Source organism: Drosophila virilis, chromosome X (genome assembly GCF_030788295.1).
Source record: "Drosophila virilis strain 15010-1051.87 chromosome X, Dvir_AGI_RSII-ME, whole genome shotgun sequence".
In the NCBI taxonomy this organism is placed as follows: domain Eukaryota; kingdom Metazoa; phylum Arthropoda; class Insecta; order Diptera; family Drosophilidae; genus Drosophila; species Drosophila virilis.
The window spans coordinates 3,876,451-3,890,252 of record NC_091543.1 but is presented as its reverse complement, the minus strand read 5'-3'; the positions used below and the strand labels follow the sequence as shown (position 1 = coordinate 3,890,252).

The 13,802-nt window shown below is 45.1% G+C and overlaps 3 protein-coding genes across 6 annotated transcripts; 1 reads left to right on the top strand and 2 right to left on the bottom strand.

Annotated features, from left to right (window-relative positions):
• Positions 1–39: 39 nt before the first annotated feature.
• Positions 40–3,023, top strand: LOC6634769 (pre-rRNA 2'-O-ribose RNA methyltransferase FTSJ3). The gene is made up of 2 exons (XM_002057972.4): positions 40–2,047; positions 2,312–3,023. The coding sequence occupies exons 1-2, from the start codon at positions 160–162 to the stop codon at positions 2,917–2,919; spliced, it is 2,496 nt and encodes an 831-aa protein (XP_002058008.1). The 5' UTR covers positions 40–159; the 3' UTR covers positions 2,920–3,023.
• Positions 3,024–3,216: 193 nt separating this feature from the next.
• Positions 3,217–4,513, bottom strand: LOC6634770 (beta-lactamase-like protein 2 homolog). Of its 2 annotated transcripts, none has more exons than XM_002057973.4 (4): positions 4,285–4,513; positions 4,056–4,225; positions 3,771–3,980; positions 3,217–3,701 (listed from the first exon to the last, which is right to left on the bottom strand). In XM_002057973.4, the coding sequence occupies exons 1-4, from the start codon at positions 4,401–4,403 to the stop codon at positions 3,322–3,324; spliced, it is 879 nt and encodes a 292-aa protein (XP_002058009.1). In that variant the 5' UTR covers positions 4,404–4,513; the 3' UTR covers positions 3,217–3,321. The 2 variants fall into 2 exon arrangements, with proteins under 2 accessions (XP_002058009.1, XP_015025035.1); XM_015169549.3 differs by having other exon boundaries at positions 3,771–3,995; positions 4,285–4,512.
• Positions 4,514–5,704: 1,191 nt separating this feature from the next.
• Positions 5,705–13,616, bottom strand: vap (RAS p21 protein activator vap). 3 transcript variants are annotated; one of them, XM_002057974.4, is made up of 9 exons: positions 13,276–13,616; positions 11,600–12,126; positions 9,997–10,110; positions 9,860–9,932; positions 9,374–9,783; positions 7,737–8,586; positions 6,769–7,675; positions 6,540–6,690; positions 5,705–6,449 (listed from the first exon to the last, which is right to left on the bottom strand). In XM_002057974.4, exons 2-9 carry the CDS (start codon positions 11,808–11,810, stop codon positions 6,301–6,303), a joined length of 2,865 nt encoding a protein of 954 aa, XP_002058010.1. In that variant the 5' UTR covers positions 11,811–12,126; positions 13,276–13,616; the 3' UTR covers positions 5,705–6,300. The 3 variants fall into 3 exon arrangements, with proteins under 3 accessions (XP_002058010.1, XP_070062732.1, XP_070062733.1); XM_070206631.1 differs by having other exon boundaries at positions 11,600–11,803; XM_070206632.1 differs by having other exon boundaries at positions 11,600–11,765; positions 13,276–13,615.
• Between the last annotated feature and the right edge of the window lie 186 nt (positions 13,617–13,802).

Below are 13,802 nucleotides of genomic sequence, written 5' to 3'. Positions count from 1 at the left end.
ACTGTCAGCTGTTTGACATCTGGCAACGCCAATCCATCAAAAGCAACTTTAAACACGTGCATCGCGCTGGTGGCGGCGTGTTCTGTTTCTGTTTCTGTTTCTGTTGCCATTTAACTTAGTTTAATTTGATTTGATTTGATTTGAGTGGACAACAGCAAAATGGGCAAGAAAACGAAAGTTGGAAAGACGCGCAAGGATAAGTTCTATCAGCTGGCCAAGGAGACGGGCTTTCGATCGCGTGCCGCCTTCAAGCTAATCCAGCTGAATCGCAAATTTGGTTTCCTGCAACAGTCGCAGGTATGCATCGATCTGTGCGCCGCACCTGGCGGCTGGATGCAGGTGGCCAAACAGAATATGCCCGTATCGAGCATTGTCATTGGCGTCGATCTGTTCCCCATACGCCCCATTGCGGGCTGCATCGGCCTTGTCGAGGACATCACAACGGAAAAGTGCCGCCAATCGCTGACCAAGGAGCTGCAATCGTGGAAGGTCGATGTGGTGCTGCACGACGGTGCCCCAAACGTGGGCCGCAACTGGCTGTACGATGCCTATCAGCAGATCTGTCTCACACTGAACGCCCTCAAGCTGGGCACACATTTTCTGCGCGGCGGCGGCTGGTTTGTGACCAAAGTGTTTCGCTCCAAGGACTACAATGCGCTGCTCTGGGTGCTCAAGCAGCTGTTCAAGAAGGTGCATGCCACAAAGCCGAGCGCCTCGCGTAAAGAGTCTGCCGAAATCTTTGTTGTTTGCCAGGGCTATTTGGCGCCGGATCGCATCGATCCGCGCCTGCTGGACGCCAAATATGTGTTCGAGGAGCTGGATCTGGAGGGCAAGCAAAAGAACAGTCTGCTGCATCCGGAGAAGCAGAAACGCATCAAGGCCGAGGGCTATACGGAACAGGATATTGCGCTGCGCAACGATTTGGCCGCCTCGGAGTTCATGCAGGCGGAGAATGCATTGGCCGCTCTGCAGGGCATCGGCTCCATACGCATCGATGATGAGCGCATTGCCAAGCACAAGCGGACCACCAGCGAGATACTCGAGTGCTGCAAGGACCTCAAGGTGCTGGGACGCAAGGATATCAAGGGTCTGCTGCTCTGGTGGAAGCACATCAAACAGGAGCTGTTCCAGTCCGAAGCGGAGGGCGTCATCGAGGAGCCAGAGGCCGAACAGCCGGCCGAGCCGCTCACCCAGGACCAAATCGAGGACATGGAGGATGCCGAACTGCAGCAACAAATCGAAAGCCTCGCCACCGAGGAGCAAAAGGAGCTGAAACGCAAACGCAAAAAGACGCTCAAATCGAAGGCCAAGCTGCACGAGAAAATGAACCTCAACATGGTCATCAAGGGCGACGACGGGCCCGTCGAGGAGACCGAGCACGAGATCTTCGATCTGAAGGGCATCAACAGCGTCAGCGAACTGGACGCCATGCTCGATGTGCAGCCCGATTTCGATGTGGACGGCGACGCCGTGGAGACACCCAAGCTGCCCAAATACAAGAAATACGACAAGGACGACAAACGCATGGACGACGATGCCAACTATGAGAACGATGACGAGCCCGAGGTGAGCGCCGAGGAGGACAGCGACAGCGACTATGAGCAGCAGGGCCTCGGTCTAAGCGACAACGAGGACGAGGATCAGCCCGAAACCAAGGGCAAGCAGAAGAAGAAACAACGCGGCGAGCATCCGCTTATCAAATCGGGAGATTTCCGGGACAAGGATACCCGGCGACAGCAGCGCGTGGCGCTCTGGTATGAAAAGGACAATCTACAGAATATTGGCAACGAGGCGGATGACGACGAGGAGAACTATGATCTGGACAATCTGGCCAAGGCATACAAGGCCAAGGGCGTGGCCGTGCTCGGCGAAAATCGCCCGGCCCTGGCCGACTACGATGCCGGTGGCGGCACCCTGGCCCTGGGCAAGAAGGCCAAACGTCGCGCCCGTCATGATACCCAAAAGGAGGACAGCAGCTCCGAGTCATCGGACTCGGATTCCGAGCAGGAAGTGGATGAGGATCAAGTAGCTGGCGACATAGCCAAAGGTGAGACCAAAGCTAAGAATTGCAGTTGAATGAAGGGTCAACTGTTTATGGAACAGAGCAATAAAATAGAAAGGAAAGGAAAGAGCTGATAATGAGAAAGAGTGAGAGAGAAATACGTAGAAATGTTCAAATGTTAAAATAACAGTCTAAAGGAAGGAAGTCACAAGAAGGATGCTGGTTCGAATCTCAGCGGACTGGGCACATTAGCCAAAGCAACTGCACACTTATTCACTATAAATATTAATAATTTGTATTTTCTGGCAGCACCCAAGGCGAAGAAGGTGCGCCTCAGCGAGGAGGAGCTGGCGCTGGGTGCGCTCCTGGTGCGTGGCAAGAAGACGCGCCGCGAATTGATCGATGCCGCATGGAATCGTTATGCGTTCAATGATGAGAATCTGCCGGTATGGTTTGAACAGGATGAGGCCGAGCACATGACCAAGCCGCAGCCGGTGCCCAAGGAGCTGACCGAGGAGTATCAGCGCAAGGTGCAGGAGCTGAATGTGCGGCCCATCAAGAAGGTGATGGAGGCGAAGGCGCGCAAAAAGCGTCGTGCCACCAAGCGTCTGGCCAAGGCCAAAAAGATGGCCGAAAAGATAATGGAGAATGCCGACGCCACCTCCCAGGAGAAGGCCAAACAGCTAAAGAAGGTCTACAAGAAGGCCCAGGAGAAGAAGAAGGAGATCACCTATGTGGTGGCCAAAAAGCACACAGCCTCGCGTCGCGCCCGCCGTCCAGCTGGCGTCAAGGGACGCTATCGTGTTGTCGATCCGCGCGAGAAGAAGGACAAACGCTCGATTGTTGCCAAAAAGCGTCGCGAGAAGGGCAGCAAGGGGGCCAAGGGTGGCAAGGGCAAGGGCAACAAACGCAAGTAGACCAAGAAAATGCTCTACGTTCCGTCTCCAGCCCCGATTATAGCTTGTAGTCAGCTTATGTAAATGCTAATGTATAGAATAAATATATAATCTAGTGCATAATAGATTTGGTAGTTAACATTTTTGTATTTAACATGCTCTGAATGTTAGTAACAGATGTTATTAACAGCAGTTTTAATGCTCTTAAAATTGCTCTCAAGAATGTTAAATTCATAATGCTGTTGCTGTTAATGTTAGTAACAGTACGCCATTTCCACAGTGCTTAACATTAGCTGATTATGTTAAAAAGAGCAGCTGTTAAGACATTTCGGTTATAAAGCTGCAAAATCTATTTAACATGCATCAAAAGAAAAAAAAAAAAAACATTTACATAATTATGTTAACAGATGTTGGGCGCATCTCTCAGAGCGCACTGCTGGGCTGATACTCGTAGAACTTCTCCTCGTTCTGCTCGCTGAGGCGCAGCTTATGCTCCTTTGTGAGCTTGCTCAGATGGTGCTCAACATTGTAGGCGGCCGCGGGCCACAGCTGCTCGGGCGTCTCCTTGTACACCACCTTGACCACATCCATGGGCTGCAGGCGCTGGCCGGGACGCTGGCTAAAGAACTGCAGTATCTGCTGTTCCCGCTGATTGCGATGATTTATATAATACTCAATCTTGCCCACGGGCTCATCGATGACATTGCCATGCCCGGGATAGATGCGATCCGGGCGTATCTTCAGTATTTTATCCAGGCTGCGCATATAGTCAAACAGATCCTCAAAGACGGCGGTGCCCTCGCCTGAAAAAAAAACGTGAGTGGGTTTAGCACGAGCGTGTCTCTCACGGCACGAAGCCAGCCTCGACTCACCCAGTATGCAATCGCCGCTAAAGAGTGTGCCATCGTCCGTGGTGAGGACGACATGATCTGTGGTATGTCCGGGCGTGTGAACAATGCGCACCTTGGCGCCATCGACGGCAAACTCCTGGCTATCCTCCAGTCGCTGCACCGTTATGTGGCCGGGTATCTCCGGGCAGACATCGCTGGCATCGCTGCGCCGGAACTTGAACACCTGACAATCTGGATTGAGTAGCACTTTAATGACAACACAAGAGGCTACATTTACGGTTTATATTCAGGCTGAACAGTACGCACCCTTATCGGCCAGCTGGGTGCCCACAATGTCCTTCACCCCGCCCACATGATCGTGATGCCAATGGGTCAGTATGATGGTGGATATGGATGCCTGCTCCTGGCGCAGCACACCGTTCAGATGCTCAATATATTGGGGCACATTCTCGTCGCCCGTGTCTATGAGTATGCGCCTGTTTGTGCGAATTTTACGTAAATCCCAAATGGCAATTTGAACTTTGGATATGCTCACTTTTTACCGTTGCCCAGCAGATATGTGTTTGTGCCCTGCAGTGTCATTGGGCCGGGATTGCAGCCGAGTATACGTATTATGGAGGCGGTTAGGCGTGTCACCGGCGGTATTAGTGCCATGATGCTTCAGTGATCGGGCTTTAGCTTTGGATACTTTATCACGTAAATAAAGCAAGTGTTATGGGAGAGCGCTGCCAAGGTGTTCCGCAACAGTTGCGCACCAGCTGTGCATCAGTTGCGATGTGTACACACTGTTTTGCGGCGCGCGTTTTATTTGCATTCAATTTTGGCGGCATTTCCTTTTCTTCGATTTGTAATGCATTGTTTTTTTTTTTTTTTAGGTCCTGTAACGCTTTTGTGCACATCGAAGGACATGGAAATAGCTTTGCATAGCAATTGCTTGTCTTCTAATCACATGACCGAATCAGTGTACCCACACCTTATCTGAATGCGTAATAAATGAGGTAAGGCAAACCGCACTATTGTTATCGATATTTGGCGCCAACCAAATGTATCGACATTTGAGAATTGATTTGAAATTTGAATTCGCGCGCTTTGCTAAGCGAGGCAATTTCTTTGCAGTGTAGCCCATTAATAATAACAAAATGTTTTGTTGGTTTTATTATTTTTCGTAAGTTTTCTTTATTTTTGTTTTGTTTGCTTTTCTTTTGACTAGGATGCAGATGCTGTATACATACTATACATGTATATATATATATATATCTATATATATATATATATAGATAACTATTTTGCTTTTGTTTCTTCATTTTGATGCGTTACAAATTACAATATGAACTTAAACATTTGCTCAAAAGTTCAACTATGTTTCATTTAAATCTTTGCTCATTTTGTCACATACATACGAGTTGCAATTGTTATTAGAGAAAGAGATAGAGAAAATACGAGAAGGACAGATGGCCAAAAACAGAGAACATAGAATGGAAAACAAATCAATTGTGCCTGCATACAAGGTAAAAAAAAAAAAAAACAATTACGAACAAATAAAAGTTATTTTATATATATATATGTGGGTGTGTGTTAAAATAAAGGTAAGTTGAAAATGCGCTTGCCTAGCGTTAAAACGTCGTATATAATATACATAATAATAGTAATACATAATCGAGATACGTTAATAGTTGAATAATATAGCATAATTTACTTGTTTTTGTGTGCATGTATGCGTGCGTTTAAAATATTCGACTTCTTTAATAAGATATCATTTTTCATATGGGTTCGTATAAGCTAAAACTAATGTTTAAGACGAAAAGTTTTCTTTTTTTTTTATATATATATATATATATAATATTGCATTATTATTTGGAGTTTTCTTTAAGTTTAGTTTTCATTTAATGGCCACGCGTGTTTTTCTGTTTTTGTTTATGTCTTTTGTTTTGTTTACTCCCGAAGACATATTTCCGAAAAAAAAAAAATAATGTATAAATACTTTTGTTGTTCGTTTTTTTACTTCTTCTTTTTTTTTTTTGCTTTCTTTTATGGTTTATCCCATGGTTGAACACATTTTGACCTGGCTAATTACTAAAGTATTTTGTTTTAGCTGCTTTCGTTTGTATAAAAATAAAAAAACGACATACTCCATATACGCTAATTTCTATATATATAGAGAGAGAGAGATGTACATATATTTATATATATATGTCTGCTATATCGTATATATATGTATATAATATAATAATAATATTTGAAATTTTGGAAGAGAACATATCAAGTAAAATATAATAAAGTACAACCCAAAAAATGGCGCGAGAAAAGCTTGACTAAACTACTTGGAACTATTCTCACAATTATGCACTATGTATATTTGATGGTTTTCCTTTTTCATTTTCCATTCTTTTTGGGCTTTCAACTGTGTATATACTATATATATATATATATATACATATATATGTAAATATCTATATAAAAATGTATATACTATATATATATATATATATATATATATATATATATATATAAACTGACTGATGGCTGTTGCTGTTGCTGTCGTTTGTTCATCTTAGCTGATCATTTCGCGGTATTTTAATTTGTGCTTGGTCAGCATATCGGTGACGGTGACCAGTTTCTTGATGGATAAGATATTCGATAGCTCCTGCAGCTCTGGCAAATAGGATACGCAAATGTGATGCAATGTGGCTAACTCACGGCCTAAGGGAGAGAAAACAGGCATAAGCAACATATTGTCGAGTTGTTTTTTTTTTTTTTTTGTAAATCGACTTTGCTCTTTGTCATGCTCACCCGTATCCTGTGCATTGTGATTGGGATTCTGTTCGACAAACATGCCCAGCGGCGGATTGGGATCGCTGACCAGCGACAGCTGATCCAAGAAGACAATCATGCGCTCCTTGTTCTTGAGTATAAACGGATTGACCACCTCCATATATTGTTCCTGCAAGCGTTAAAGGCAGTTAAGTCGTTTAATCGTTTAACTGTTGATCAAGTTTGAAAAAAAAAAAAAAAACCGTACCTTGCCGCCAAATTCAATGAGATTGGCCAGATTCTGCAAGCACTTGGCCACCATGATCAGAGAGCGTGTGGCCGCCGTTGGCGGTGTCTCGCTGACCAGGCCAAACTGGCGTGGATTGAGCAGCGCCGGACAGAGCAGACGCAGGAATATAAAACCAGAGACGACACGTGTCCGCACCAAGCGTTCCGTTGGCCATTTGGCCACGACAGCCTTCTGCAGGCAATTGCATATGTAGCGTACGTTGCGCGGACAGGCGTCCGGCGATGTGAATATCGATTGGGTGACCAGATCGAGTATCTGCAGCAGGAATTCAGCATTTGTGCACGCATCATCGTTGACATCCATTTTGGTTGGATTCAGCTCCGCCGACTGTTTGCTTTCGAGTATGCGCTGCACAGTCTCACTGACCGCCGACTGCAGAAAGCCGCTGCACTCGGTGCGCATATACAAATCCATGAGGGTGGTCGCCAGCGAGGCGCCGCGAAACAGTGTCGTCGTTTCGTTCTCGCGCGCCACCTCCGCCTGGCAGAGGATGCGTATCAATTCCGTTTCGCGTTTCTCGTGCCGAAAGACGCGCAACAGCGCCGTCGCCAGCGGCACACGATCGTTGTGACAGAGCTCGGCGAGCGCCTTGACCGCATACAGCTCCGGTTCGAGCAGCAGCTGCTGCAGCGGGCTGTACTCCTCGCAGGGCATTATCAGATCGTCCAGATAGCGCATGCGCAGACGCAGCGAGCCCCATTCGCCCATCGGTGTCATGCCCGTCAGCTTGTACCAGTCCTCTGTCTCCTGGCCGTTCTTCAGGCTGGCCAAATCGATTGTTAGCTCGGCCACCTCTGAGTCCTTGCCGCGTTTGCCGCGCGACACAACCGTTATGGTTAGGGATACAACATCCGGCGGCACATCGCTGCAATTGTGAAGCGTATTAGGAAAAATGATAGAATTGAAACAATCGTTTGGCAACTCACTCGAGCACAAACTCCTCCTCCCAGACGGGCTCGGGCGCAATCTTGACACGCGTCTTGCCCACCTTGACCTGGTTGAGCGAAATACTGCAATAGGGATGCGGCACCAGCTTGAAGGGCAATCGATGCGCCTCCAGCACATGCAGATTGAGGCAACGCAGCTCACGCAGACGCGACACCTTCTTTTGGGCACGACTCAGCTGGGAATCGCATTGCGCCTTCAGCGCATTTATCCACTCCACATAGCTCTCCTGGCTGGGCGCGCACAGATAGGTGACTGTGGCCAGGCACGGCAGCGCACGTTCCACGATTTGAAAGCAATAGGGTCGCTCCCAGAGCGAATCATGGCACTGATACAGATAGGCGCAAGACAAATCGATAAGGCCCTTGGGCTTAGTCTTTTTGGGATTGTCATAGAAGCAGAGCTGGGTCTCGGTGCCATCGTTGATGAGCGCAAAGTACAGCTGCTTCCATTTGGTTGTCTTGTCCGATTTCTTGTTCAGATGGCCGTGATGCTTGATGCCCTTGATCTTCTTGAGTCCAATCTGATCGCGGCATTCGCGCAGCGTTGCATAAATCTTTTCGGCCGCCTTCTCCACAACATATTGCTGATTGAACTCCGGCTGTGTGCCGTTCACCACGGGATGGTTCAGTGAATGGCCCTCGACAATTTGCTCCTTTCGATAACGATTGATCACCGCGTCGAGGCATTCGAATGTCCGGCCGCCCATCAGATAGCGTACGCCCTTCTTCTCAATGCGAAATCGCTGAATCTGATTGTTGATGTGAAAGAAGAGCGAATAATCGCCGGGCGAATTGTCGCTGGGTCGCACCAGAAAGCTGCCAGGACCAGCTGAAAAGGCAGAAAACAAGTTAGCCAAAGTTATCGATTAAATGTCGCTATGCAAATCGATATTTATCGTTAAGTATTAACATTGATTTCTGATAGCTGCAAAATGACAAGCAGCCAGCTTCGAACCATTTACCAGTTCTAACGTAGTAAAAGTTATCGATTAGAAAATTAATTGTTGTCTACATATCGATGTTTATCGATAAATTGAACATGAGCACAGCTTTAAAGGTAGCTTAAAAATGACTTCTAATCAACTTTGAACCAGTTCACAGTTCTAATTCAATTAAAGTTATTGGTAAGAAGCTTAAGTTTGTTATGCCTATCGATATTTATCGATAAATATTTAAATTGCAATACGACTTGCAATCACCTTTGAACCAGTTCACAGCTCAAATTTCATTGAAGCTTTGGATTATATATTAAAATCGATTAAATTTGTTGTCTATCGATATTTATCGATACATATTTACATTGACTGATTAGCATACATTTAAAATGAGCTGCAAAATGAGTTTGAACCAGTTGACAGGCTTGATTCCTTTTTTCTAAGGTTTGAGCCGCTCCACGCTTTCCTGAACCTATACCAAAACTTGCCTTTGAACCGGTTCAGACTTTAATAGTTATCGATAATGCCCAACCACAGCTGGGTTGGTAAATGGTATATTAAGCGCGGAACTATTTATTAGATAATCGCTCTCTCCCTCAAAGTTGTGAACCGGTTCACATTTACACATGTCCAGTTTATCGATAACTTTATTTATCGTACCAATAAATGTTGCATACTCACCCTTAACCAGCATATCGACCGCCTCGTTCTTGGTGCAATTCGGATGGAACCAGGGAAACACCGTATTGGGATCAATGGACACATCCAGATCGTCGACTAGTTCACGGAATATCATGCCCTGTTCACCGGTGCGATGCGCCGTCACCCAGAGCCAGCCATCGCCCATGTCGTTATGCACAAAGAATATGTCGCCCTTCTGGAAGCTCAGCTCATCCGTTTCCGGCATTTTCGTATACGGCAAAATGGCCACCACACGCTTCTTATCATTGACCGGCTCCGGCGGGGCAACGGGTATGACCAGACGTTCACGCTTCAGCAGATCGCTGCACGATGTGTAATAGCCAACGAGATCGCTTAACGAAATGAACTGACGTCCGCCAATGTAAAAGTCACCGCAAACGGCCGTAATGCTAAAAGAACGCATGGGTATAGGAGTTAAGCAATGTGGGGCAACACTTTTTTTTCTTTTATGTGGACAAAACTCACCGGAAATGATTGATGCCAGTGCGTCCATAATAGCTGAGCACATACGAGCCGGGCTTGCGATCGCTTTCGCGCACTTTATTGAAGAACAAACCGTAGAATATAATATATATCAAAATAACAATTTGATAAATACGCACCCAGATAACTGCCCAGTTTGCCGCTGCCGCGAAGACGCGCCTCCGCCGAATAGCGATCGAGTCTGCCGTGATACCATTCGCTCTCCGGGGGCGCAATTATCGCCGGACGTTCGCCTGCAAGCAAATAATGTTGAAAAATGTGCCAAATTAACAACATTACACAACACGCGACGCTTCGCAAGCGCAAAGTGTGACAAAAAGATATGAAAATCAGACGCAAAATAAAATGAAACCGATCGCAAGAGGAGAAAAAAACATTTCGTGGCACGCCAAACATGATACACCCTAACTAGAACTGATACGAATGCATATATAGCTGATTAGGAGCGCTTGCTGTGATAGAAAACTGCACATGAAGTTATCGATAACACGCAGCTTTCCGTAACAATCGATAAAAATAATAAACACTCGACTTTAATCTTACTTTTTATATAAAAGTGCGAGAAATAATTGTTTGAAACACTTTGTTGAGTCACGGTTCACGGATCACTAATCGATAATTATCGATAAATATGTGTGCCGCATCGGGCACAAACCCAATGACTCAGCCAGTGTAGGGTACACTGTGCAGTGCAATATATATTGCGCATACGAAATTGTCGCAAGTATTTTGCCAAAATCGATAACACGTGCAGAGTTGCACTTGAAGCCAATAGAGTAGATGTTGCCGATAGTTGAATATTTGAACAATCAAGCGCATTTGATTGTTTACGGTTGCACTTGCTATTATTTATAATAATAATAATGAAATGAACAACTTTCCCAAACAAAACCAGCTGCAGCCAGAAACGTACTCAAGTACTTTTCTAATCAACAAAAAGAAAATAAATATAAGTATATATGTATACATGTGTGTGTGTGTGCAGGCATTGTTGCCAACTTAGCTATTTTCTAGCCAATTTTGGCTATTTTCAGAGTTCTCCAGCCGAAACAGCGCACAGAAAGCTTATGCAGCTTCTGTTTAAAGCTACTTTTAGCTATTTTTTTTTTCTAGCTTAACTTGGCAGCACTGAGTGCAGGCAGCAGCCATTTAGACAACAACTTGGCAGCACTGCATACGCAATGTTGATCAATTGTCAACAGACGCCTTTATCGGTTATCAAACAAAAATTTAATGCGATAAGCACACACACACACACACACGCACGCACGCAGCAGCAGCTTAATGTCATGCGATTTTATGCGGAAGAGAGCTAGAGAGAAAGGGCAGAGAGCGCGCGCGCATGACTCACAAACAGCTACGCAGACGCAGCTTTAGTTTTTGTTGTATTGTCGCTTGAGTTTGTGACGCATGACGCATGGCGCACGACGCACAACGCACGACGCGCGTCGCGCCTGACACAATAACCGTGCATTGCACCTTAGGCAGCCAGTCGCAAGGCTGCGTTCACAACAGCTGATGATTCACCTAATGTGTGTGCACACATATGTAGATATGTATACATGCATAGATGTTTGCGTGGTTGTGTGTGTGTGTGTGTGTGTGTGTGTGTGCAGGGCAAAATCATATGCTGCCATATGTTGACAATTCGTTTGTGTGTAAATAATCAAATACGAATTGTTAAATACGAGTTAAAATTTGATTTTATTTTGATTTACTCACCATTTAACATGTGCGGCCCATCGAATTCGTCCTGATCCAATTCCTGTGCCAGATCGGCCAAATCAATGCCACCAGCGGCCATCATGGCGCCGAGACCCGTTATACCGCCCAATGCCGCTAGGTTGCCGTCATCGGAGCCGCCCGTTGGCGAGCCAAGTTTATCTTTCTGTATGACAACGTCCACATTACCCAAACGCATTAAATCTGCCATTGATTGGTTATTTCTTGTGGTGTGCGTGTGTGTGTGTGTGTGTGTGTATGTGTGTGTTTTGGTATTTTTTGGTTAGCTGTTTATTATGTTGAATAATGCAAATGCAATATGCGCATGTATATTTATGTGTGCGTAAGCAGCTGTGCAGATGTTTGTTTGTATGCGTATGTGTGTGTGTGTGTGTGTGCGTATGAGCTATTGTTGTTGCTTTGTTTTGGCTCTGACGCTGTGCAACAACTCACAAAAATAATTGTTCTTGCTGATACTGTTATTATTCTTGTTGTTGTTGTTGTTGTTGTGCCGGTGATGCGTCGCGCTGTAAAAATAATGCAAAATAGACGCAGGCGACAAAGCCACAAATAGAGAGAGAGAGAGAGAGAGAAAGCATGAGTTAGTGAGAGCGCATGTACGTATGTGTATGTGCATGCGTGTGTGAGAGCGACTTTGCATGTGTGTGGATGGCATTAATAAGCGGGTGAATATATGCAAGCAATTTGTTATAAACAAAATGCAATCTGCATTTATGGCCATGCGTGTGTGTGTGTGTGTGTGCCGGCAAAAGCACGCAACTTGAATTGCAAGCACAGAGCGCAGACAAGCAGACGTCGCGTCGCTGTCTCGTCGTTGTCGCGCACTTACATCTATGCATCTATGTGTGTGTGTGCGTGTGTGTGAGAGCTGTGCTGCATGATTCAGTGTTAGTTAATGTTCGAATGGAGCAATTGCACTAAATGCCAGATTACTGTATATAAATATTTGTTCATGTTCCAACAAAATTTCACTTTAACGTTTATTTCTTTTTCAAGATTTAATTAAAATGCATTTAAAGAAGAGTCCAAAATAAAAAATTATCGAAAAAGAAATACTCCAATTGAACGGTAAAGCACAACTGTGCGCTGTCAATAAAAACGCACACACACACACACACAGGCTTTTACGTACAAGGAGCAATGGCACAATAAAAATCAAATGGAACCAAGAAAAACGTTGAATGAAAATTTCTCGTTTCCGTTTTGCCGTCTGACAACAAGCACTGCGCAGCCCCCCCGCACACACACACACATATCAACACCCCACCCCACCCCAAACAAATGTGTGTAACATGCGAGAAAACAACGAACGAAGTTTTAGATTTATGAGGGCAGGCGACAATCGAAATGTTCTAAACATTTGCAACCTAATTGCTTAGCAATTTAACGGCAAATGCCTTTACCGTTTTAATTAAGTAATTTATATGTGCGGCTGATGATTGGTTGACCATAGCAAATAAAAAAATAAAAAAATTAAATAAAAAACAACTAGACGTACTCAAATTTCGGACTCCACCCTCTTGGGGTATGGCCACCCCTTTTCAGATACACTGACAAGATGCGACACGCACACACACCCACACAGGCAGACTCAGTCGGGGCAATGCAAATGAACAAGGCAACAAAAGAAACCAGCAGAAATTTTCTACACTTACAATGTATACGTCAGTGTGTATGTATGTATTGTAGATATGTGCGTGTGTATGTGTGTAGGTGGGTATGTGTAAATTTTAGCACCATACACGAGACGGCGACACACAGACACACGAAACGCACACTAGCACAAAACAAAAAAAAAACCGATCAGCACTTTCAGGACATTTCCAATACGGTATTGTTGTGTATTTTTATTTGGCAAACTAATTCACTGATTTGTCGTTGTTGCTGGATAGCACAGTCAATTTAGAAATACTCGGGGATTCGCCTTCGCTATGTGTGCCCGCACCGTGCCCGTACAATATGCGTTTTGTTTTTTGCGGCGCACACACACACATTGGGGATGCTGATATCAATGCATATCGATACATCGTTGCTATTGCTGTACGCCAAGCACAACGATACTTTTAGGCGATACTTAAATTCAAATAACAATATCGACTGCAGCTGACAGCAACAAATATCAATACAAGTCAACAGCAATAATATGTAGCATGTGTTGTTGAAAAATCTTGCAACTGCTGTT